This window comes from Labrus bergylta, chromosome 11 (assembly GCF_963930695.1).
Source record: "Labrus bergylta chromosome 11, fLabBer1.1, whole genome shotgun sequence".
Lineage (NCBI taxonomy): Eukaryota > Metazoa > Chordata > Actinopteri > Labriformes > Labridae > Labrus > Labrus bergylta.
The window spans coordinates 2,423,465-2,447,693 of record NC_089205.1 but is presented as its reverse complement, the minus strand read 5'-3'; the positions used below and the strand labels follow the sequence as shown (position 1 = coordinate 2,447,693).

Below are 24,229 nucleotides of genomic sequence, written 5' to 3'. Positions count from 1 at the left end.
GGTTGAAGGGTGGTGTGTGTGAGAGGGCTTCTCCACTGTCTTTTTCCTTAACTCTTCTCCTGTGGCTCTGCGTGAAGGAGGCCATCTGCCTACTGCCAGTCATCTGAGGCTGCAAGAGCGTCTGTGACACTTTGCACTCTGAGCCTGTCCATCACCCACCCACCTCTTTACATACACACAGAATGAAACCATGCACTGATCTGCAACCGTGGAAACTAATTCTCTCATCAAATCTACTTAATGCAAGTTTTGTCTGACTTTCTTTTTACTTTATAGACAGATGTATGTTCAGCATCCTTGAAAGAAACTTTAAATAAACTTCACATTACGTTTCTTTGGCCTTCCTTTGCTGCAGAATCTCCCACTGAATGTGCCTTGTTAGTTACAAAGAGTGTATCAACTCTGAGGCGTGAGTGCATGAGAAATTGTTAGCTCAGGAGAAGTAACCTACTCGAAAAATAGTTTATCTATGGAATAAATCCTCGGAGTCGAGTCAATATTTGTGCAAACAGTTTCTCTCCCAAGCTGATCAACAGAGAACAAAAAGCTCATCCCTTTTATTCTTCATCGCTGTAGCAACTCCCTCTCTCTTGATAACATCAGAGACCAAGGTCTTGTTTTTTCTGTATTCTAGCTTTGGGGGAAGAATTCTTTTATTTACAGGATTAGCTGAAATAAAGGTCATAGCTGCCTTTCATCAAGCTGCAATAAACAATGTTTCATTATTACACCGGAATTTACTAGATAAGCTCGCGTTTGGCAGCCAAGTCTCAAGCTGCCCAAACAACTGCTCGTGTTATTCTCTTAGAAGCTCTCCCTGCGTCCAGCGTCCATGTGCTATTAATATTCATACACGCTAACATTTCCTTGAATGCTTCCAACTCAAAGAGACGCGTCTGACAAATGGACTCGCAGTAGAGGAGAGAGGCTTGCTCTCCAAATGTCACGTCTGCTGCAGGCTGTTCCATTTGTTTTGAATGCACTCCAAATGAAAAGCAATTTAAGAGCTCCAACCGTTAGAAAGAGCCCTCACCACTGAAGTGCAAACCAAACCTTAATTAGGAAAATGATGATTGTTTTGTACGCTCACACAATTTGCTTTACAATTGGCCGAGTCCTCTTTTTTTTTATACCACCCTCTGACAATTTATATACTTCAGCCTGTCTACATTTGCAAAATGTCAACGTGCCAGAGATTAAATTAAAGCAGGTCTCTATAAAGAAGACACATCTATCACATCATTACTGGCAGAAGATTAACTGGTTGACATTTCCCTCCGCAAGATCGGCAACAATAGGACCTGATCCAGACGATTCTCTGTCAACAAGCCGTGCCAAACACAAGCGCATGATGGAGAATATAATTAAGTGAAAAATCTGTAGCATATTTCTTTACACCAAAGAACTCTGAAAGATTGTATTCCGACTTTGTTTGCCTTTCTTTGTGTCTACATGTCAAGGACGGCGTACAATTATGTTGCTGAAAAAAACAACATCCCTTCAATCAAATCGACAATAAATCAAATAGTAAGTGTTCAGCCGCTCACATACATTCTCTTTCCTGTGTGTAGTGAGGCGTTTTAATGATACATGCCTAAAGCCTCCATGCTTCCCCCTGTTATGATAATGTGCGTATACATCCAGAATAATTAGCAGCCTAATATGGAGAGCAAACATTTTGATCAATTGGAATTGCCCGTAGTGTGAGTCCAGTCAACAGCGCTGGAACAAACAAGAGAAAACCTTAACACAGGGAAAGGTCATAGGATCAATAATTCATTTAAGATGCTCCCTGGGATTGACTCTGCAGTCGCCTTGTAATCAGGAGGAGAGATTTATTTATCTTAACCAACTTTAAATCCACGTTCCTACGCAAGGAAAAACATTGTGCCCCATCGGTCGATTTTTTTTTTTTAGTGCCATCACAAGGCCATGAGATTTTCAGTTTTATTCACCCCCCAGGAGCAAGGATGGTGCTGCAGCTCTTTGATACTACTACAACTGTTGACTTTAGCATCCATTAAGAAAGCTATGCTGTGGAAAAATAAAGGAGGAATGCCCGCTCCAAGCGGGCGGCCCAGGTTCTGACCTGTGGCTCCTTTCCCGCATTCCCAGCTCGCTCTCTCTCTCTGATTTCTGACTCTATCCACTGTCCTATCTCTACAATAAAGGCATAAAACGCCCAAAAATACATCTTTAAAAAATAAAAATAAAAAATGCAAGAAAGCCTTTACAATTATAGACATTCAAAAGCTCCCGTAACTCGTCACTTCACGTCAAATAGCTGTCAACATAAGACCCAGGTTTACTGACATCAACTCAAGGCCCAGGTCAGCTCATGTTAGTTCGGCAGACCAAGAAGGATCCACTCCATCCAAACAGACGAGGCCGAGGCTTGATTTTAAATCACCACCAGCTCCATGATGAGTAAGCCAGGACCAAACAGACTGATAGACAGGTATTTTGTTGATGACATGCTTCATATCAGCTGTTGAGTCTGTAGCCTTCACAGAAATAATGAGCAAAATATGTTGAAAATGGCTATAATGTTACCGTATTTTCCGCACTATAAGGCGCACCGGATTATAAGGCGCACCTTCAATGAATGGCCTATTTTAGAACTGTTTTCATATATAGGGCGCACCGGATTATAAGGCGCATAGAATAGAACGTGTTTACAACTGAACAAGGCTGGGAGATATTGTGAATATATAAATATAAATGCGTATAAAACGTAACGTATAAAACTACAAAAACAAAAGTACATAAGACGATTTCCCCAAATAATAAATTATTTCTTTGACGTTTCTCTTAACTCTCAAAACGTAGTTTTATACGTAGTGCATTCACAATAACTCAACGTTGTTCAAACGTTAATGTGCATATTCACAATATCTCCCAGCCTTGTTCAGTTGTAAACACGTAAAAGAAACACAGTCTGATACCGCTAATTCAAACGTTAGTGCAGGGGTGCCCAAACAGTCGATCGTGATCGACAGGTAGATCGCTGACTGATTCTCAGTCGATCGCGAGATGTTTTGTCAATATAAAATACAATTGTAAAATAGAAAAGTGATTTCAATTTCATCTCATTGCACTGTTTCCCACACACGATACCTGTGTTGGGAGCCCAAGTATACTTCCGACCTGTGTGTATTTAATTTTTCATTTATTCATGAAATTGCTGCGTGCATGAGAGAGCGAGCGGCGGAGATAGAGAGAGAGAGAGAGAGAGAGAGCGCGCAAGAGAGAGTGCAGGCATGCGCAATGACGTGCAGGTAAAACCGGGGGGGGGGGGGGGGTAAATGTTTTACCAAAAAGTCATATATAGAAACTATGCTACGAGTATTAAGCGCATTTGATGAAGCTGCAGCTACTTTTCTCTGCTCCTCTCTGCTGTCATGACTGTGAGCATCGCGGGGGACGAGACACACCAACAAACAGCGCAAACGCACACGCACACGCACACACACACACACACACACACACACACACACACACACACACACACACACACACACACACACACACACACACACACTTGCACTGGAGTGCCAGCCACCACGCGAACCTTTTTACTTTTTACTTTTAGTGCTACAACACACAGTTGATCCGTGATCCGTACGGACCAAGGTGGGAACACACGTGACCCGGTCAAACAGTCGGTTGGACTTTACTCCGTTCACTCTCACCGTGTCTGCAGCTAATTTAACAAAAGCAACATCATCTCACAGCAGCCTGCTGTAGTCTGTAGTCTGCATTATTTTTTACAGAACTCTCATTTATTATTTTCTGTTTGTTGTGTGAGTATTAAATGCGTTTGTAGGCTGTTGGTAAAGGCTACGGCTCACTATGTGGACTGGTAGATCTCGGCAGACTGGTAACTTTAAAAGTAGATCTTGGTTCAAAAAAGGTTGGGCACCCCTGCGTTAGTGCATAACTCAACATTGTTCAGTTACGTATAACACGTAAAGCTCACTTTTTCAGTTCATTCCCCGTCCACGAATCCCTCGAATTCTTCTTCTTCAGTGTCCGAATTGAACAGTTGGGCGAGTACGGCATCCAACATGCCCGGCTCCCTCTCGTCATTATCCGAGTCAGTGTCGCTGAGCGCCGTGTACAACCAGTATGGATCAACCAATTAACCAATTGATCCATATATAAGGCGCTCCGGATTATAAGGCGCACTGTCGTTTTTTGAGAAAATTAAAGGCTTTTAAGTGCGCCTTATAGTGCGGAAAATACGGTATATGAATGTGAGAGTTGTTTCCTCTCACACTGTCACGGCAACACTAAATAATGGGCACATAAATATGAGGATTGAAGCAAAAAAAAGTAATGCTTAAGTTAGGTAGTAGTAACTAGTAACTGTAACTTGCTTATTACTGTTTACGGGTTATTTAATTCCTGCAGTGCTCACAGCCTGGATGTCTGATGCACAGACAGAAACATGTCCTCTTGTTTTAAATAATGCAGCTCCGATGAGTGACAGCATCCAGAGGCTACGTTAGCCCAAATGCTACAAACCTGCCCAGACTGGAAGATATACAAAGTTTCCCCATCAAAAGCCACGAACAGGTGGAATGAAGGCATTAGATTTAAATGCAACACCTTGTAATACCACAGTAATTTGTACAGTGACCTGATGTGCTGCTACTGGATGGAATGTTTTATTCCTGCGTCGCAGATCCTTTCATGATGGCACATGTCTCTAAAAGACAGATGTTGGTTGAATGAGTTTCCCCGCTGAAACAGCTGTCTCTAATAAACAAACAACTATAAAGGAGGCATTTCATAGGCAATTGCATCAAGGAAGCAGCAGTGGGGAGTTTTTTGCTTCAGCATGTCACTCAACTCACTTTTTCAGCTAGCGATGAGACCATATGGTTTACAGTGTGGAGAGACTATAAACAAGTTTGACTGACATTCCAATCAGACTGCCAAGGCAGAGCGAGAACAAGATACATTTAGTCTGAATGTTAATGTTCGGCTGGAAACACAACGGCGCGATGACCTCGACAAAAGATGATTGTTTAGTCGGAGACAGTTTGTGCCGTACCTGCTATCACTTTAGTTTCCTCGCGCCAAGTGAATACCTGCAGCTGGACAATTCTGTAATGAAGTGTGTCGGCACCACTAAAAGCTTAGTCTGCTATTCCCTCTAAAAAAAATTTGGCTTTTGCTAAATTGGATTCCGAATGCAATTATCTGCAAAGGTAATTCATGACAGGGAAGCCTGCTGTAGCTGCTCGTTTAAAAACGGATGCAGTCATTTAGGTGTCATTCTGGAGTAATACTGTATCTCTTTGGAAGAGGTGAGGCACAGAGGGAGCGCAGCAGGCTTTTCACTCTGTCAGGCGAGGCAGCAGATGAATGATTAGTGCCTTCCAATAACTAGTTCCAAGGAGAGTGTTTAAAGCGATACTGTAAGCAAATGTCTGGCCTAGATCTGTTCAGTAATGAGTTGGATCTCCATGATTAGTCAAATCCATCACAAATGCTGCTATTTGTATAATGTTTGCAAAACACAAGCATTTTTTTTAATTCGCCATGCAAAGCATTTCCAGGGAAATCATGTCAGTGGCAGATGGATTCTCAATATCAAGACCAAGACTGTGTTATAGCACTTGCTTTGAGGTAACCTTTTTGTAGGCTCAGTCCTTTTGTCTGTCTTGCGTTCTGGTTTAATGTGTCGCACTGAAAATGCTTACACTTTTTTTTTTCTTCTTCCAAACCACACTAGTGTTCACAAATGAAAGCATTGTTTCTGATGTGGGACTTCAGAAAAGCTACATTTCCAGGCAGCCTGCAAGTGGATTAATCCAGCCAGAGAGAAATTGCCCTTGCATTGTATTGACTCGATGCATGGAGGGATTCAAATCACTTCTCTGTATACTGCAGGAATGGAGCCAGTGCTTGAGACAAACTGAGGTGTTTATGTGTGTGCATTTCATTTGGAGTAAGACTGCAACGGCCCTATTAATGGATTAAAGGGCTGCTTGTAAATGTAATGATGTGAATCTGCTGACTGCTTGGGAAAATATATCGGGGGGGGGGGGGGGGGGGGGGGGGGGGGGGAGGTGATTGAGCAGCAGTCTCACCACCATTATCACCGGCATGCAACACAGTGTCATGGCAGAATTGCAGATATTATTGTTCATTGACACAAATTTCCCATTTCCAAATTTACAGTGACTGCAATTGAAATAGCCCAGTGGTGACTCATACAGTATAATGTGTCCCTTTAGATAACTGCTGATTGGACCAGAAAACAACAATGATGCATAGTCATTTTTAACATTTATTTTGGGGTATTTTTATGCCTCTATTAGACAGCTAGAACAGTGGATAGAGCCGGAAATGAGGGGAGAAAGAGTAGGGAATGACATGTTGGAAAGGAGCCACTGAGTTGACTCGAACCCAGGCCGCCTTGAGGACCAAAGCCCCCGGCACATGGGGAATGCAAACGAACCCCCTATAGGCCACCAGCGCCCAAATGAAGCAGTTTAAGCATAAACGCTGATCTTTGTACGTAGTGTACCATTAATAATATAACTTTTTACACTTAAAATAGCTGTTCAATTCCCCAGATTTAAGGTCTGTGTTTGCATAAAGACTTTTGTGGCTCAATAACCTTCGAACTGCTTTCCTTGAGGTTTTTTCAATTTACAAAATATAAATACACAGTCCACTCTCAATGCAAAAACATGACCTTGAATGTTATCCAGGCTTAAGAGAGAAAAGCGGTCCATGGTATGCGTGTACATATCTACAGTAGGTATTAAAATTTAGTTTTTAAATTTTAATTAATGAACTTTTTCTCAGATCGTGTTGAAGCAATAAAAATATTTTTTCTTGTATATGTGAAGCAGAAGCACATACATTTTGTGCACTCCCTTAAGGTGTTGTAAAATGTCTCACCTTGGCTTTTAATGATTTATTTTTTGTCTCTCTCATCAACTATGCATGTTCTGGTGTAATATTCATGAGAATTTAGTTGTAAGTTGTATTTTTTTGTAGCGATGGTTAGGGGTTTTCATAAAGGCTGGTCATTGCAGAGAAAACACACGAGTAAAACTGCATCTGTATTTCCCTGTAAATTGTTTAGCACCAATACACCAAGTCAAATTCCTTGTATGTGTAAATGTACTTGGCAATAAACCCAATTCTGATTCTGATTCTGATTCTGGTCTCTTAACAAACCTATTTACTTTCCTTTTACAGATATGCTTTCTACTAAAGTAGTATCTCCCTCTCAGTGAGAACCGCTGAAGTTCTTGTGAAGTCTTGAGTTGCGATTTTGTAAATCAGGAAAGATATATCTGTCTGAACATCTGAGCAATGTTCATGTACATGAACATGTTCGCTCATGTTGCAGTTAAAGCATGCGTCCCATGTGAATCCTCGACTTGAATCGCTTTCATTTTCCCTGACAGAAACAGCAGCTTAAACACAAACTCAAACATCATTTTTTATTCTCCAAATATACAGAGCAAAAGCATCATAGATTCACAGACCAGTACAGTTAAAATACAACCATTTCTCTTTTTTTTTTTCTTAGATACAGGAGGGCCACTGCCTGAAAATAACGGTTCACCCAGTAGAATTTACATGTTGTCTTTTTATTACAATTATGCTTACAGTATGGTTTACTATTAATACAAACTCTTGTAATGACCATCTTATTGAAGTACTTTTTCAGACCTGGCTTGTGTAGTATTTGCAAAACTAGTTTGCATTATTTGGATTACAAAACTAAGTCAACCAATCACAGAGAAGCGTACTCATTTGACTTTCAAATGCCTTTCTGTGTTTCTTTCAATTCTCTGTGACTTATCGTACACTATACGCTGCAAACTAAACTGCATGAGTTCTCAGAGTGCCCTGCAGGCTAAAGCAAACTCTGAGGTTTATTTGCAAATACAATTTATTCCAGGCCTCTTTCCTTTTCCGTTGTTTCTTATTAAAGTACTAACAAGGTATTGATTGGTAGAAAAGAAAAAAAGGAGTGAGAGAGAAAGAGAGAGGAACAGCGTGACGGAAAGCATTTACACAGTAGAGAAAGGGTTATTTTGATTATGATCAATTGGATTTTCATATGGCACCCAACCTAATGCATTCCACCGCTGACCTAAACAGCTATCATACAAAGAGGGAGACTTTGAATAGCCTCATGTAAACCACCCTTTTGCAGGCATAGGCAGGATATTTGCAACACTATTGCTCAGCCATTATTCATCCATTTTTTCCCCCAGTTTATTTAGACCAAGAAAAAACAACAACATTTTGAGCAGAAATAAATATAATATGGCCAGCGGGCAGAGAAGTCATAACAGACGCTTTCCAGCCAGTCTTCATTTCACCCTGCTCATAACCTCTGCCTCTGACTTCACAACTGCCCACTGTTTTACAGGCTAGTCTTTAGCATTCTCTGAATAATAAACTACCCAGCATCCTCCACTCTAAGAGGGTTTCTTTGTTCTATTAGGGAAAGGGCAGCAACCTCTTGTAATTGTTCTGGGTTCTCTGTGTTGATTCATCTGTCATGCCCTGGCATCTGTGCCGTGCAGGCAAACAGAACCCCGCCAGCACCAGCCGGAGAGGCGTCCGCAGGTGCACACGGGGCCAGACTTTGCCCTCTCATGGGCTTTGATTCCCAAAGACTGACATGGCTCTCGCTTCCTGTGGTACTCTCATGCCCACTGTGGCTGCTGCCATGAGGGGGGGGGGACAGAAGGCTGGCCTATCATATATTTATCTGTTTGCTGTGTGCTGTGCACAGGGGAAATGCATTATGCTTGGATCAGTGCAGGAGCGCCATAAAAAAAAGTAAAAATGGACCATTTGGACAAGAAAGCAAATTTGTTTTGTTTAAGAGGCATGCTAAATGTAGGCGTTAATAAGAATCTTGAATGGAGAGTTGTTTGACTTCTGAGGCTTTGCATGTAAAATGATGCATAATATATGCAAAATAAAAAAATACTGTAATTCACTCTGTAATTGGCTGCTGCTGCTGATATTACGGTGAAAAAATGTCATCCTGCACTCAAACATGCTAGCGAAAATACATTTAAAAAAGTCATACTTGACAGTCTTCCCGGTGCCAAATGCAATATATTGCTGGGCATCTGTCAGAAGGTTCTGAAGGTATAATAACCTCTTACTGCATCTCACTTCAAAGCTGTCCCAGCTAAGCTCAGTTCTCATCCTATAGCCCCCTGTGTGCTCGCCGTACAGAGCCTGAGTGTTCCCTGTGAGATCTGCGCGAGGAGAAACTGCTCACACAAGCCTTTCATGTAATTTGTGAGAAACAAGTGAGGTTGATGAAATTTTTTTTTTGGAAGGGAAACAAAGAGAAAATGATTGTCTGTCTTGCAGTTTTGATGCCACATGGATTTGTTGAGCTCTAATACAGTGAAATGTGACGGAGAAGAAGAAGGAAAAGCCAGGACAAATTATATACAGAGAAAGACAGCATTAGAGATTTATATACAGTCTACTAAGTGCCAAGCTGGATTATCAGCGTTGAAACAGAGCTTTTTGTCTTAAGCTGTACAATGGGCGCCAATCCATTTTGTAAAATTACAGTCCAAACCACTGCCACTCAAGTGGAAAACCCCATTCAAATGCTTTGAATATACTCATATGTAAAGTGCAAAAAACAACAACTTGCCTTTGTTGGAAAATGCCGTGCTTGATTTTTTTCACGAGGTTGAGAGGCAGATTTCATAGTTTCAAGTTCACTTCATACCAATTGACTACTCTGCAATGGAGGATACTGTCAAAATATCAAGTTCAGTAAGACATATTGAAACCTAATAAACCTTTAACTCGTGTTTTTTTGTTTCATCTGACCAATACGAAAAAAATCGACTTTGACATTGTGAACAAGCGCTTCCAGTGTGGCTCTACAACAAACTAAGCTTTTATTTTCCAGGATTTTTTCTTTATCCTTCAAAAAAATGTTTAAAAAAATGGAATGTTAGTAACCAAATTGATGCGATAAAGCATGGGTGGAGCAGACCTTGAGCGCGGACATTTGAGGCTGTTGATAGCTTCCATCAAATATCATATAATGTAGCCTATTGTGTAAATGTTGCTGTTACATAAATGATCTTTGTTTACTGTAAAGGTTGCCCTCCAGTCACTAAAAGCCTGCTCGTACAAAACGAACTTGGTTGTGTTAAAATCATACTTTAAGGTCCTGATCAAACTTGGCATCTTGAGGTGTGTCAGAGCCAACAGGTAGGGGATACACAGTATTATAAAGTATTTTTGCCCAGTTATCTTATATTATCTGCCTTATGCACCGATCTGCATTGCGATCCCGAGTGTTCTTTGACGCAAAAAATCAGAACCCTAGCTAAAAAGTTTGTTCTGCGACAACACATGCCCAAAGCATGACGACAACACTCTTTGACAACAGGCTCTGAACTTTGACGTTAGGTATTAAGTGTTGTGTGGCTGCATGTTAAATCACTACTCTCTGTCTCTACTCTCAACTAAAAACAAATGCCAGTGATTAAATAACAAATCCAAAATCATATGTCACATAGAGTACAGAAAATTTAAAAAAAGTACTAAAACAATGCACTTCAAAGAGTCAGGGTGTCAACATTAGCTCCACAGTAGCCAAAAATGAGCCGCAGATAGCAAAACAAAACACATTTTCTAAATTTGCTTTTCATGTCTCTTGATGACCGGCAGTCAGGTCGCACCAAGCTCCTGTGTCAACAATGATATTGGCCATAGCAATGGGGAAAAACCACATAATAGGAAGCTCAGCTAAAATATAATGTTGACATTTCCTTGAATGGGGACCCTCAAGTATAATGGCTGACGACCTGCAGGAGAAACTCACAAGTGCAACACGTGTTGCAGTCTGTGGGCTTTCTGCTGCATCACTCAAGAGCTGGGTTTGGTGTGCGGGGAACACTACGGAGGATCCAGCTCCCCATCAAACACAAGAGCTGAGAGTGCACGTCTATCTGGCTTAGTCAAAGTTTGTATTGACACAGTTCAAACACACCCTCAAGGCAAAGAAGATAAGGACACAAATGTCTCATTTACAGTCCTCCAGGAGGGAAAACAGAGAAATTAGATGCTAGAAAAAGAAATTACAGTCACATATGTACACTGACGTTCCTTATCGCAGAGTGTCACAGTAAAAATAAATGACTCAGGGATTTTAAAATGAGATCTCAGCCCATCTTCATCTGCCCGCCTCTGTGGCCCAGATTTGACTGTGGAGAAAAAAACACAGCCTTTTTGAATGTTCGAGGCGTCTGCGGGGGCACATGGAGAAAGTTTCTTTTCCACCTACACGGGAGACCAGTTTCAACAAGAAAGCTTAACATAAAGTGTTCGAGGGGGGAAGGTTGTAGGAGAGAGGAGGGGTAATCCCTTTAACAACTAATAATAAAAAATTAAAATTAAAACACATGCACATTCATTTTTGTGCTTCAAACTACAAGAGAGCAGCAGGACATTGGCTTGCACTCATTATCGTGTCCATCGTGCTGAGTTTTTATCAATGACAATCTTCAAAAGGCAAAAAAATGGTCTTTGCCAGGGGAACTGATTGTCACACAAAAGCCTTTTTAATGGCCTGCCCCCTGCGGTCAATACTGCAGAACACAAAGTAGTGAATGCTTCAATTTCTGAACTTGTGGTGTTGTCTGTGTTGGCAAAATAACCTTTCCATGGCACAATTCTGCTTGTAGGTCAAAGAAGGAGGTGGTGTATAGGTTAAGCATGAGGGGAAAATATAAGGCTTCTTGATCCGCTTTTTAAGGATTTCAACAAGTCAGAGAGTGTCTTAAAGCCATCCAGCCCATATGCATCTCCAGATGTCCAGTTGCATTGTAACTTAAGGGGCCAATTCAGTCACAGTTTTACAATCCTGGCTGTTTGTCACACCGGTTCACACTCCCTTCCTCCCCTGGTGGTCAGACGTGGGTCTGCATGCGCTTCTGGAGTGGCCGGGTGAGATCTGAGTTCTGCGAGGAGGACTGGGAGTAGTGGGACGAGGAGGAGGCCGACGCCTTGCTGTCTTTGTCGAACTGCACGTAGCCGTCCGGCTTACTGTAGCTGCTGACGCTGCTGTCGCACTGCGTGTCAATGAACGAGCTGGAGTCGCTGAGCGAGCCGCGCTGGAACTCCCGCTCGCACAGCTCGATGGAGCTGCTGCCCATGCCCAGCACAAAGCGCTGGCTGTAGTCGTACAGGCGGTTGGGACCGGCTCCCAGAGTCGAGTAGATGTTGGTGAAGGACATGCCCGTGGGCACCCGCTGCTTGCCCAGGGTTGCTGTGTTGGTGGGGTTCCTCACCTCAGCAGACTGAGTCACGGCCATGGTGGGTGTGTGGTGCTCCTTAAAGGTATTGACACTATAGTAGCCATTTGTAGGGTCCTATTGAGAAGATGAAAAAAAAAAAAACAGATTATCACTTTAGACTTTGTCAGCATTAATCTTTTTTGTTTTTCTATTAGGCTATTTGATTAAAACAGCCCCCCCCCCCCCCCCCGTTTGTTCATTTAGGTGTTTTTTTCCTCAATCAAGGTCACTTTTTGATGTAAAAAAGTGACTTTAGAATAAATAAGGCAACAGGCTGCTCTGTACACCCCAAGAAAAACAGTCCTTAGTGCTAGGAAATAGTTAGCCCCCATGCTAACCTTAAAAATCCCTTTCATGCTAATTAAACGGGCCTTGATGATTCATAGTTAGGCATCCAGTGTGTCACCACAAAGTTCACTCACATACCGGCTTTAATTGGGCCTAAACAGATTGTTTTGTCTGCGATTTTCATGTACGCACTGAAATAGCTTCTGAGGCTACAGCTGCGACACTCGTTTGTCTGGTTAGGCGTGCAGGCACAGGCGGCTGTTGCTAAGGGTCTAGTTGGTGCTCGAGTGTGTATCTGTAAGTGTGTTTTTTTTTTTTTTTTTCCCTCACATCCTCCTGTGAATGGATGTGAATGTCAAGCACAGTGAGCGTGGCGGCAAATTCCCAAAAGAAGAATGCTCATAATGGGTAAAATGAGAGAGCGACCACCTGAGAGGATCCTCGTTATGCTTGTCATTATCAGACAGTAGACAGGGAGATTGTTCATGTTTGGCCTTTATCTCTTGTTCAACCCCCCCCCCCATCATTCTGCTCCCGCTTCATGCACACTGTCATTAAGTAGGATCAGGAAATTGGGCCCCCAAAGGAACCAGGTAAGCAGGCAGATACAACAGTTGCACACTCCAGGGAGAGAGTGGCAACACTGGTTTTGTTTGAGAAGACAAATTGCACAGTGACAATTTGTGTCTGGATGAGATATACGGTTTTTCTTCTTCCCAGTGGTTCTGATATGACAGATAACACACTAATGGGTACACAATGTTTCTCTAATGACCAGGGTGAAGATTTATTTATTTATTTATTTTTCAGATAGCTATACTGCAAAGTAAGTGCTGAATGAAGGTTCACTATGTAACTGAAATGTATCAGATATGCTGCTGAGAGATCAGCCAGTATCAAACAAGTACCCAGAATCTCTCGCAGTACGTTCTTTCTAATCCCTTCTATATGGTATACGTTACACCTCAAGTAACTTTAATAACAGCTCAGGGCCAACCAGCTTCTGATTTCCTTAACTACCTTTGATGAAAGACTAATTAATAAAAAAATCACACCTCTTAACACGAGTCATTTTGCCCCCTGGATTAATCCTCTGAAAATCATGTGTAGCAGGAGAAGGATTAATGCTTTTCAGCTATTTTCAGTCCCAGAGTTTAAGACCACCCTCAGCCCCCACAGGCGTTCTCTCTCTCTCTCTCTCTCTCTCTCTCTCTCTCTCTCACACCACCTTTAACTCCCCCTTCTCCCACGTTAACAGCTCCGTGCCGTCATCGCTCATGAGTCGTACCTTAATGTGCTGATACTCCTTCTCTTCCTCTTGTAATACCTCCAGCTGCTTCAGAACAGATTCCTGCTGGAATTCTCCTCGCTCAACCTGCGTACAAAACCAAGCAGAGTAGACTAAGTGCCCGTGTCAAAGGCAAAGAAAAAGACATTTTGAGATTGAAAAGGATTTCACTTCTATCCTTCACTCAGTCTGTTTGGATAGTTGTCACACGTGTTCTGACTTCAATCAGGCAGGTGGGGAACATTAATAATGTATAATGTAATAATGAATATAGATTTCTTAACAAAATGCAGATTTGTAAGGTAAGTTCATTTGCCTGCTCTAACATCGAGTACTCGACTGTATTAAGTATTTTTTTAAAGAAATTGTAATCTAAAACCTCACACTGCAAATAGCCTATAGCCCTCGAGCGAGCTGCATGAAAAAACCAAAACACTGGTACTGTTCCAAAGAGGAAACAATCCTTTATCTTGAAGGCATATAGAGAAATACACCCACTGTAGGATTAACCGGTATGCATCAGCATCTCCATAGTTACAAAGCATCGGGGTCTCTTCTGATTATGGGACTGGTGGCATCAAATAGATAAATATAGACCCTATACCTTAACATGCACAGTCATAGATCAGTGCAACACATATGTCTTTTCTTACTGGTTTTACTATTTTTATCTTCTTTTACTTCTTACTGTCCTTTTATTTATGCTCTTATCTTAATTCCTCTTATGTTTTAACTAGGTCATTTCTTATTTTACTTACTTTGTCTATTTATGTTTTATATTTATATATACTTTTTATTTTCATTAATATTATTGGTTTCTTTTTTTTGATAATTTCTTCACTTGTTTCTATTTCTTTTACTGCTCTTACCTTCTTATTGCTGTTCTCTTTTTATTTGCTTTTAGCTCTTTTAGTTTCTTACATCTTTTTAAATCTTTGCTCCTCTTGGTCTCAGCTCGTGTTGTTGGGTTCTTGTTGGGTTCTTGTGATGGTTCTTGTGTTTCCAGGGTTCTTATGATGGTTCTTGTGTTTCCAGGGTTCTTATGATGGTTCTTGTGTTTCCTGGGTTCTTATGATGGTTCTTGTGTTGCCTGGGTTCTTATGATGGTTCTTGTGTTGCCTGGGTTCTTATGATGGTTCTTGTGATGGTCAGGTTATATATGTCTGTTGGGTATCATGCACTATGGGATCTTTTCTGTTGAACTGTATTTAATTATTTTTAGTATTTAGCATTTGTTATGTTCTTGCTGTTGTTTATGTTCTTCTGTGTTTGGTTTAGTTTGTTCTTGTTTTTGCTGTTTGTCAAAGCACTTTGTAAACCTGTGTTTTTAAAAGGTGCTATTAGTTATTAGTTAAAGTTATTATTATTATATATACCATGCCTATTGTTCTTTTACTCATTCCACAAAAGCAAAGTCAAGAACAGGGTGCACTTATCATGGAACCATCCGTTTAACAAGGGCATGCAAAAGTACAATAAAGTTGATATGATATTTCTCAAATCAGGAACCAATGAGTGAAAAGTAGTACGTTGTGACACTCACACTCACCATCAGCTGTTTCATCGATTGGTGTTCTTCGTTCTCACGCGCCGCATTGTGGTCTTTGTGCACAATCTCCACACGGATGTCATTTTTCGCCGACACCACTCCTTTCAGATCTGGCAGAAAACAGACGACACATATATATCTCAATAAGCTGGATAAACACCATTCTGTATTTGTTGACATTTTAATCCCCCCCCCCCCCCCCAAGTGTAGTGTGCAGTGTTACAGAATTTAGCAAAGATCCCCTTGGTTTGGTCTGTGAGAGCTCCCCCCCCGTTTCCCAGAAAAAACAATACAAAGCATTATTAATCATTTGTTTCCTGCCAACACGAGATCATCTTTTTTCTTTTTTCTGCATACATATGCAATCTCATACATCCTTCCACGGTGGCTCATTCTGTTTGGGATAATGCTGATGATACTGTCATATAACAAAGTCTTACTTTCTGTCTTAATTTTGCTTGCAAGTTCTCTCTGGTGAGCACAGATGGAGACGGGCAGTGAGGGCATAACCAGGTGCGCTTCCTCTGTAGTATACAGACAATAGACATGCTGAAGGGAACCAGTAGCATAAAATTGGTTCTTTCGGGTAGAGACAGTGAAGGTCTGCCTCTAACCTGAGTCACTTGGTACATGGGTGGATGGCAGTGAACACAGCGCAAGGATGTAAATAACCTCAAAAAGCGAATGGAGCCAGACTGAGATTGCATGAAATGAGCCCTCATTACAATCTGGCTATCTGCACCACAGAAGATGTCCATCTTAGCAAGTGATTGCATCTTGAATTAAGTGCGGTACCCCCAGTATGTTCCAGAAGCTCAATACGACTCAGAAATTTGTTGAAGCAGCTGAGAATCTTCATTTTTATGTTTTTTTTTTTTTTTTACAAAGGAGTTTTTAAGACACCTTAAGTCAAAATACACAGGCAAGAAAAGTTACCTGATCTCTCCCCCCCCTAGTTGATTTACTGAACATAATCTCTACATGAATAGATGGACATTTTTCTTATGTGCTTGGCTGAAATACAGTTCTTTGGCATGCATGCTTGAATTGATGTAAAAAGGGGAAGAGGAGACTTACTTCTTTGGGATCGGGTGCAACAGAACGCGCCGATAGTGCCCATGAGGACAATGAAGGCTACAAATGCTCCCACAGCGATGCCGATGATCACTGCCACGGGGAGTGATTCTGCAGAGAGCAAACGGAGAAAATGTTGATCGACAATTTCGTGCAACGGACATCTCAAGTGCACGTTAAATTCAATGTAGGTAAACATTTCTCTTTTCTGTTTCTGTCACAAACAGGAACTAAGGGAAGGTATACTCTTATATATCCTTCTAATTGACTTTTAATTGTGCTTCAGGTATTAGGCGATGAAAAAAAAACACAGGTTCAAGGCAAAGACAAATCATTCTGTATGTACCATCAGTCTAAATCACATCAAATCTAAAACTTAACCAACCTTTTGGTTTTCAGTAAAGGTTGATATTTCCCCTCCTCATGTTACCTCATCATCCCACTGTCTTATACTATGTAAGACAAACTTCACAAAGGTTTTCTCTTCTCATTATGTGCATTAGATTAAGCATAATCATGTTTGTGTGCTTCGTTATAGCTTAAAGCTGCTTCGACATGCTTCCCTTACACTGAAGGTCCTCATTAAAGCACACTTTAATGATCCCAGCTACCAGCCCACATTTATGACCTTCTCCCGTTTTAAACAAATGCAAAACAACCAAGTGCTCTCCGTACACCATTAAAGCCTATTTAATGTCTTCATTGATCAATGTCACTTTCACATAAGCAGCTTATAATTTATCATTTGCGATTAAGTGGATGGAAAACACGGCATCTCCTACGCTAGAGGGGAAAAGGTCAGCAGATAAAGGCACTTTTTTTTTCTCTAAAAAAAAAAAGTTGTCTTTTATATAGAAGCAAACCAGGAGACACGGTGTATTTGAAATTCAGTGTGCAGAGCATGCTAAGGGTCACCAGTTCAAATTACCAGGGATTTGCACTTTATGTTAAACCAGAAAACTAATTTGTCAGGAATTTTTCTTTCTCAATGCCACATTTATTGTACATCAAACGCTTCAGAATTTAGGCCATGCAGCAATTTACATTCTAGCAGTCCCAAACTAGCAAATTTAAAAAAAAACTTTTTTCTCTGAGAAATTCAAAAATAAGCAAATAGTGTACATATAAGTTCTAAATATAATTGAAAATGCTCGAGCTACCACATGACATTTTATGTTCATGAATCTTACAAATAAGTTGTTAAAAGTGTTGTTGTTTTAACCTGTACATGTGCATCCTTATTACTTATATACCACACATGTGCTTTGAAATAAAGTGCATATGTGAACTCACACACTCCACACACAAACATGTCAATAGCACATACACACAGGGAGAGAACAAACACCGTGACTGGCTCATAAAATCACAGCTTTTTTGACTACCATCAATCACTACATGTGGTTAAACCACAGTGGTGTGATTCTTAAAAAGAGGAAGGTGGAACCTGTCGAACCTTGGCTCCCACCTTGTTCCTTAAGGCGTATGATCTCAGTGTCAGAGCCAAAGCTGTTCCACGCAGTGCAGTTGTAGATGGTCTGAAAGTCGGCCGGGACGATGTTGCTCATGGTCAGCGTAGAGATGACTCCTTCCTCCGTGGTGACCGTCTCCACAGTGTAGCGTCCAGATGTTCCAGACTCCAGCACAGTTTCCTTCCATGACCAGGCCTGCAGGATGACACAAGAGGACCAATGGTGTGATATTATTTTTCTTTTTTTTTTGACAAGAGAAATTATATGCTGCATGCATACCTTACGTTTTTCAATTGTATTGTCATTCATCCCCATACAAGATGTACAGCAATGAAATATATAACTCTGGACCAGATGCTAAGACAAGAAGTGCACACAACAGAACAATGGGCAACCAATGAACAGAGAGATGACATACATAAGACAAACAAGACGGTGAAGGCAGGTGTGAAGCTTAAGGCTATGGTGTACAAAGTGCTGTGCGCAAACTGATGTAAACATATTGAGGAGGAAAATCTAGCAAATCAATGTGAACATGATAATGAACGGCATGCATATAAAATCAACAGCATCAAGATAAAGCTGTATAGATATTTTTGCATCTGATGTACTTAAGAATGCGGAAAGATGCACATGTAATTGCATACGCTTTGCAAGGTTAGTGTAGCTGTATATATAACGATATTGCATGGTTAACACATTGGTTAGAACAGCAGGTTATGATGGAAATAGAATGTTGTGATTTTTTTTTTTGCCATTTACAGCTGACAAGCTGCCGCCTGCCAGTTAGATATATCTGCCGTCTCTAGACTTAGTAAATGTCTGGGAGATAATATCACATTGCAAATACTGGAGGCAGATCTCTTCCCAGCAAAGTGTCTTAATTACTGTGTTTCCCTGATTTTGCCGCTGGGAATCCCCAAGCAATAATTATAAGAGTAGTGCTTTTCTCTGAACTAAAGTTTTTTTTCTTCTTTTTTTTAATTGCTCTGAAGAAGCAAACACAGTAACAGCTAACAGGTGGATTTCTGTAAAACTGAACAAACCTATATTTCATGCTCAAATGTTTTTGGTTGCTTAAATAGCCATATGGAGTTTTTAAAAGACAACCTTAAATACAAGAACATGTTTTTTTCCTCGTCACGTTTTATGATTTTAATTATATTCTAGGGGCCAGATAGGAAGCTTCAGGCGGCCGGATGTGGCCCACGGCCTGCCAGTTGAAGATCACTGATATAGGCCAATGATAATTTTTCAGTTAAATGAAGAAATGTACAACTTTTACACATAAATACAGCAGAAATCAAGTATAATCTGTAAATGTCTCTCTGAGTCATGACTGTCTACAATGAGTGAGAAGCATGAGTCTCGCCAGCTGTATTGTTGTCAGAGCCGTGTTTACATCATGTTTACATGGACGGGATGGCCATGGGTTTAAAGCACTATTAGTCAAGGACTAGAGAGAAGAATAACACTGATTATTTGGATGTCATGTAAGTGTTTTTAAATCACACTCATTACATGTCAATGTATGTGCAGCATGAAGCTATGAGTTAACCAAAGTGTGCTAACATTAGCATACTAACACAACAACGCAGGCCACAGGCGATCATCTCGAGCAAAGGACGTTTCTTTCTGCCGTTTGTGCTTAATGGTGCTTAATTATAGTGTGTTCTAATTGATAACTACTTTGTGAGTGGAGTTGGAGGTGTGCTGCTGGAGGAGAGCAGAGACTTCAGAATAGCTGAGGGGTCACTAAAGAGCAGTTTGTTTTGGTTTAATGCTGGTGCTGAAGGGCAACATCTATTGGATCAAAAAGTTGCACATTCTTCCTTTAAGGTCCTTATTGTATTCAGACTAATCAATTGACAATTGGTGTCCTTGTTTGTCTCAGTGGCTCGAAGCAGGGTATGTGAAATACATGTGTTTTGAATAATAGTATCATGAAATGTCTAAAAACTGAGGTGGCTTTTAGTTGTTGCAGTATACAAAGAATAAACAAGTAATGGCCCTGACTGATAATAGACTCCCTTGAAGTGATGTTGACACTTACAGTGATGTGGCTAGTTAAACGCAGGAAAACAATAGATGTCTGCATAACTCTGGATTTATTTATGCAGTGCAATAAAAATCTAACACATGCCATTTAGTAGCCACATTTGTTCGAGGTTCTTTTTTTACTGCAGAATTCATTTGTTTTGAGGGACTGTGGTGAGAAAAAACATGCTTCCATTTTTACAGATTTCTAACTAACAGATGAGGGAATTCATTATACTGGATAAAAAGCCAGAGATATGATTTGGTACTTAGAGGATAAACAACATTTTCTTCTTCAAGCTTTGCAACAAAGAACAGGTGGCTAATTGGAGTTGTGAAATATGGCACGCATATTGGCACGCTTTGACTTTGCTCAAGTATTTTCTGATCATTCTTAAGTGAAAGAATGCTTTCAATTGACTTCTGGGACACGTAGTTTGCTTTTATTCATGAAGCTTCTGTGATTTTGTTTTGCATTAAAATAAGGGATGCAGGGGTGCTGATGGCCTAGCAGTGAGGTCACGCTTCATGTATGGAGGCTTAAGTCCTCTAAGCCAGAAGCCCGGGTTCAAGTCCCACCTGAGGCTCTCCTTTCTGCATGTCATTCCCGACATGCTCTTTTCCCTGTTTCATACTCTAGCCACTACTCTACTGAATAAAGTTAAAAGCCCAAACATAAATCTTTGGGGGAATGCTCACTTTAAAGGTGCACTATGGAGTTTTGGTAGTGAAGTTTTGAAAGTTGGAGAAGTGAAACAATTCTGTGCTCTATTTTCTGAACTGAATACACAAACTTTACTCAAAGAAAAAAAAAGGGTCCCTGAACACAGTTTAGAGCTTCAAAGCTACCAGGAGAGTTACGCTTTCACTGTTGCGGGCCCCCTCACCATAACTTCTCACATAGCATTTTATCTTCAGACAGTGTTCCAGGGACCAAATTCACACAATTTCACATTTCTCTACCAAACACTACATAGTGCACCTTTAAAAAAAAAAAAAAAAAAAAGGCTGCAAAGAAGTCTGAGACAAAATTTGGATGTTCTCCTGTAATTGTAACTGATTTACTTTAAATGGACATAAACAGATCTTTTTTAGTCATTTCTGAAGACACAAAGCTAAAGTAAGGACATCTGGATAGATACTCTGATCAGGAGTTTAAAAATCATCGAGGAGACCCAGAAAAGGCGGCTTCCACAGACAGCCCTCTGAAAAAAACCCTCATATTAATTACATTGCTAGTTAATGCTTGACATTAATATAATAAAAAAACACACATTAGATGATGGAGTATGGCAATTACTCTGAGACATATAGCATACAAACACACACTCTCTCTCACACACACACACACACACACACACACACACACACACTTGAAATAACAATCAGCACAAAGTGAGCCGAGAGAGTAGGCTGTTTATATAAGGTCCATAAATCTTGATGGGATCAGTGTTAACAGAGCAAAGTGTGCATTAAACGAGGAACTGAGGGTTCAAACTGTAGTTTCATATCCGGATTTTTATATGAACACAAATGTTGTAGCTATAATGAAATAATTCTCCACCTTATCTTTACCTTATCATTGCTTTCCATGTGAGGTAAATATATACATTTCAGTCAAGTAAAAATAAATGTGGACACAGAAATAAAAACAGGGGATAATACTATATGGCTAACATTGAACGAGTGCCAAGGATCTATAAAAAAACCCTCTTTACGATTATTTTTAAGATATTGAATAATCTAGCTAACAAAGAGACAAAGAAGAGATCAGAGAAAAAAACAGCAGATAGTCCCGAGGAGCCAGTACTTACAATCCGATCTGGTGGAGGTGTACTTCGAATGAAACATTTGATTTGCCCTTTTTCTCCGTGTAGAGCTTGCTGAGTCTGAGTACTGGAGATAGTGGGCGGCCCTGAAAGAGAACAATCATAATTTTTTTTTTTTTTTAAGTTTGACGATGAGTCACAGAAATTGAAACATGAATAATTAAACTAATTTTTTAGTTTCAGGTCATATGACAATTCTGCACAATCTCGTTTTCAGGGCACATTATATTATAATTGCTCTCCTGTTCCAAGCAGTAACACCTGAACTGCGCTCTGTAATTTGGGACTCCTGGGTAAGATCATATTGCAGTGCAATATGAACAAGCATCATCCCCTAGTACAGTCACCCCAAGGACATCAGAACTGCACAAAGCAGGGAATAAGTGGGTATACCCAGACCTCGTTTTGGATCAAGAAATTGCTGATTTATTGCTGGCAGGGATTTCTCCCACGGAGAAAAAAACAGAGCTGGAGAGTGCTACAGTATAGTTGTTTGGAGCACGTTCAGGAAAACACAGATGGAAAGAACAATAAATGCCATTGTGAAGTGGTATCACATTGTCGACTGTGTGTCACCTCGGTGAAATTTCCTGCAGCCTTTAATTTCTCTGAACAAACAGGTTAGTACAAACCTAAAGCTATCCCTCTCTATAAATATACAATTTGATAATGACTTTCATGAATAAAAACGGACACACATCAAGAAAATGTAAAGGAGACAGTAAAGTTTGCTTCATCTTGGGACGGCAGAAGCTCATACTGAAGGGACTTGGGCTGGGAACCCGTGAGGACCAAGTTTGGAATTTGGTCCGGTAGCTGGAGAGTTGCCAGTTCAGTTGCTGAGCACTGCTGAGGTGCCATTGAGCAAGGCACTGAACCCCCCCTCTCCCTAACAGCTCAGGGCAGCCCCCTCACTCTGGCATCTCTCCATTAGTGCATGTCCACAGGATCCTGTTTGTGCATGTGTGTGTATTTCAGAGTATGTGTGTGTAGCATGTTCAACAACTGAGTGTAAAATTAAATTTTCCCTCGCAGAATTATTAAGGTCTATCTTCTTCTTCTACCTTAAAGATGTCTTATTCTTTATCTATATCATAATCATTAATTATTTCATAAAAGCTTAAAGATACACATCATACAGTTCAGGCTACTTCAAAGGTAAATCATATGTAATGGAATTACTTTCTCTGAATTAAAAAACAATATGGAAGCAGGAGGTGCATGGAACGGACAATAAGCCAATACGTATTAAACTGTGGTGAGGCTACATGATCTCGCCTGACAAGGGCAGCCCGGCCTAAACGACTGGTCTGCCTGCCATCTGGTTTGGAGGCTGTTCACACCAGGTGACAGCAGTAAAATGAAGACAAGATGTCACACATGACCCAATTCTGTCTTTCAAGTCTATTTTCCTTTTGGTCCTGAAGAGCTCATTGCACAAGTACAATTCCAGGAAAGCACAAGTACAGAGGCTACTGATTATAGTCACCGTACATTTGTTTCATATTTAAATAGATGCAAATACAGCATAGACCTGCAGAGGCATGACGTGTGTGTCATCCATGCATTTTCTTTACAATTGAAATACACAATATCAAACACATTTGTTCAAATGAGCTTTTTCTTCTTTTACAGTAGTTTTTATTGGGGTTATCAGATAATTTAGTATCTCATTTTGAGCACTGTTCAATTTAAAATGATAAAAATCGTCAAATTATGAGCTGGGTTTTCAAATTTAAAAAAAAGGAAAAAAGTTATTGTCCATCTTATCTCATTAAAACATCCTATAAAGGGAGGTTTTGTGTTGTTGTTGAGAACATTCAATCTTTGTTCATGGTAAATAAAGCCAATTGCCTTATATATTCCTCAGTGCTTTCTATATTGACCTTTGAACCTGCCCTCTCCTGCCAAATAAATAAAGCTAAATATGTAAGAAAGACACATTATTGTTGAATGTACCCTCATACAGCACAACAGCCTCAGCATATATATTTTAAAATGCTATGTTGCTGTTTGCAGCAAAGTTTCATCGCAGCATTAATTGGCTGAGGCTTGAATTGAAGCTGCCTGGAATTCTTACAGGTCAGAAACGACATTAAATAATAGGCTTGTAGTGGGGGAAGCAATATATTTTGCAGGTGTGCCCTAAGGACACAAAACGGTGCCAACAACACAGATAAGGTTGAAAATAAGCAAACAATCCCTTTATAAAGCCATTAAAACAAAACATTAAGCGCATCCCTTGTGGTAGTTATGGTTAGGGTTGTGGGTTTAAGGGGGCGGCAAGTAAGGCAGCTTCTTGATTAGTGAGAAAACACTGTTTTTCTTCATCAACTTCCCTCAAATTCCCGCTCTCT

At 40.5% G+C, this 24,229-nt stretch overlaps 1 protein-coding gene across 12 annotated transcripts in view; it reads right to left on the bottom strand.

Annotated features, from left to right (window-relative positions):
* Positions 1-7,458: 7,458 nt before the first annotated feature.
* kirrel3b (kirre like nephrin family adhesion molecule 3b) overlaps positions 7,459-24,229 on the bottom strand; it is a 162,717-nt gene continuing 145,946 nt past the window's right edge. For 2 of the 12 annotated variants that reach the window (XM_065960375.1, XM_065960377.1), the window contains exons 10-16: positions 21,858-21,958; positions 17,991-18,201; positions 16,538-16,645; positions 15,901-15,984; positions 15,455-15,570; positions 13,912-13,998; positions 7,459-12,410 (exon numbers count right to left, since the gene is read on the bottom strand). In XM_065960375.1, coding sequence (XP_065816447.1) covers positions 11,949-12,410; positions 13,912-13,998; positions 15,455-15,570; positions 15,901-15,984; positions 16,538-16,645; positions 17,991-18,201; positions 21,858-21,958 — 1,169 coding nt within the window. In that variant the 3' untranslated portion in view covers positions 7,459-11,948. The remainder of the gene's footprint in view (positions 12,411-13,911; positions 13,999-15,454; positions 15,571-15,900; positions 15,985-16,537; positions 16,646-17,990; positions 18,202-21,857; positions 21,959-24,229) is intronic. The other 10 variants (XM_065960376.1, XM_029280324.2, XM_065960378.1 and 7 more) reach the window with 7 other exon arrangements.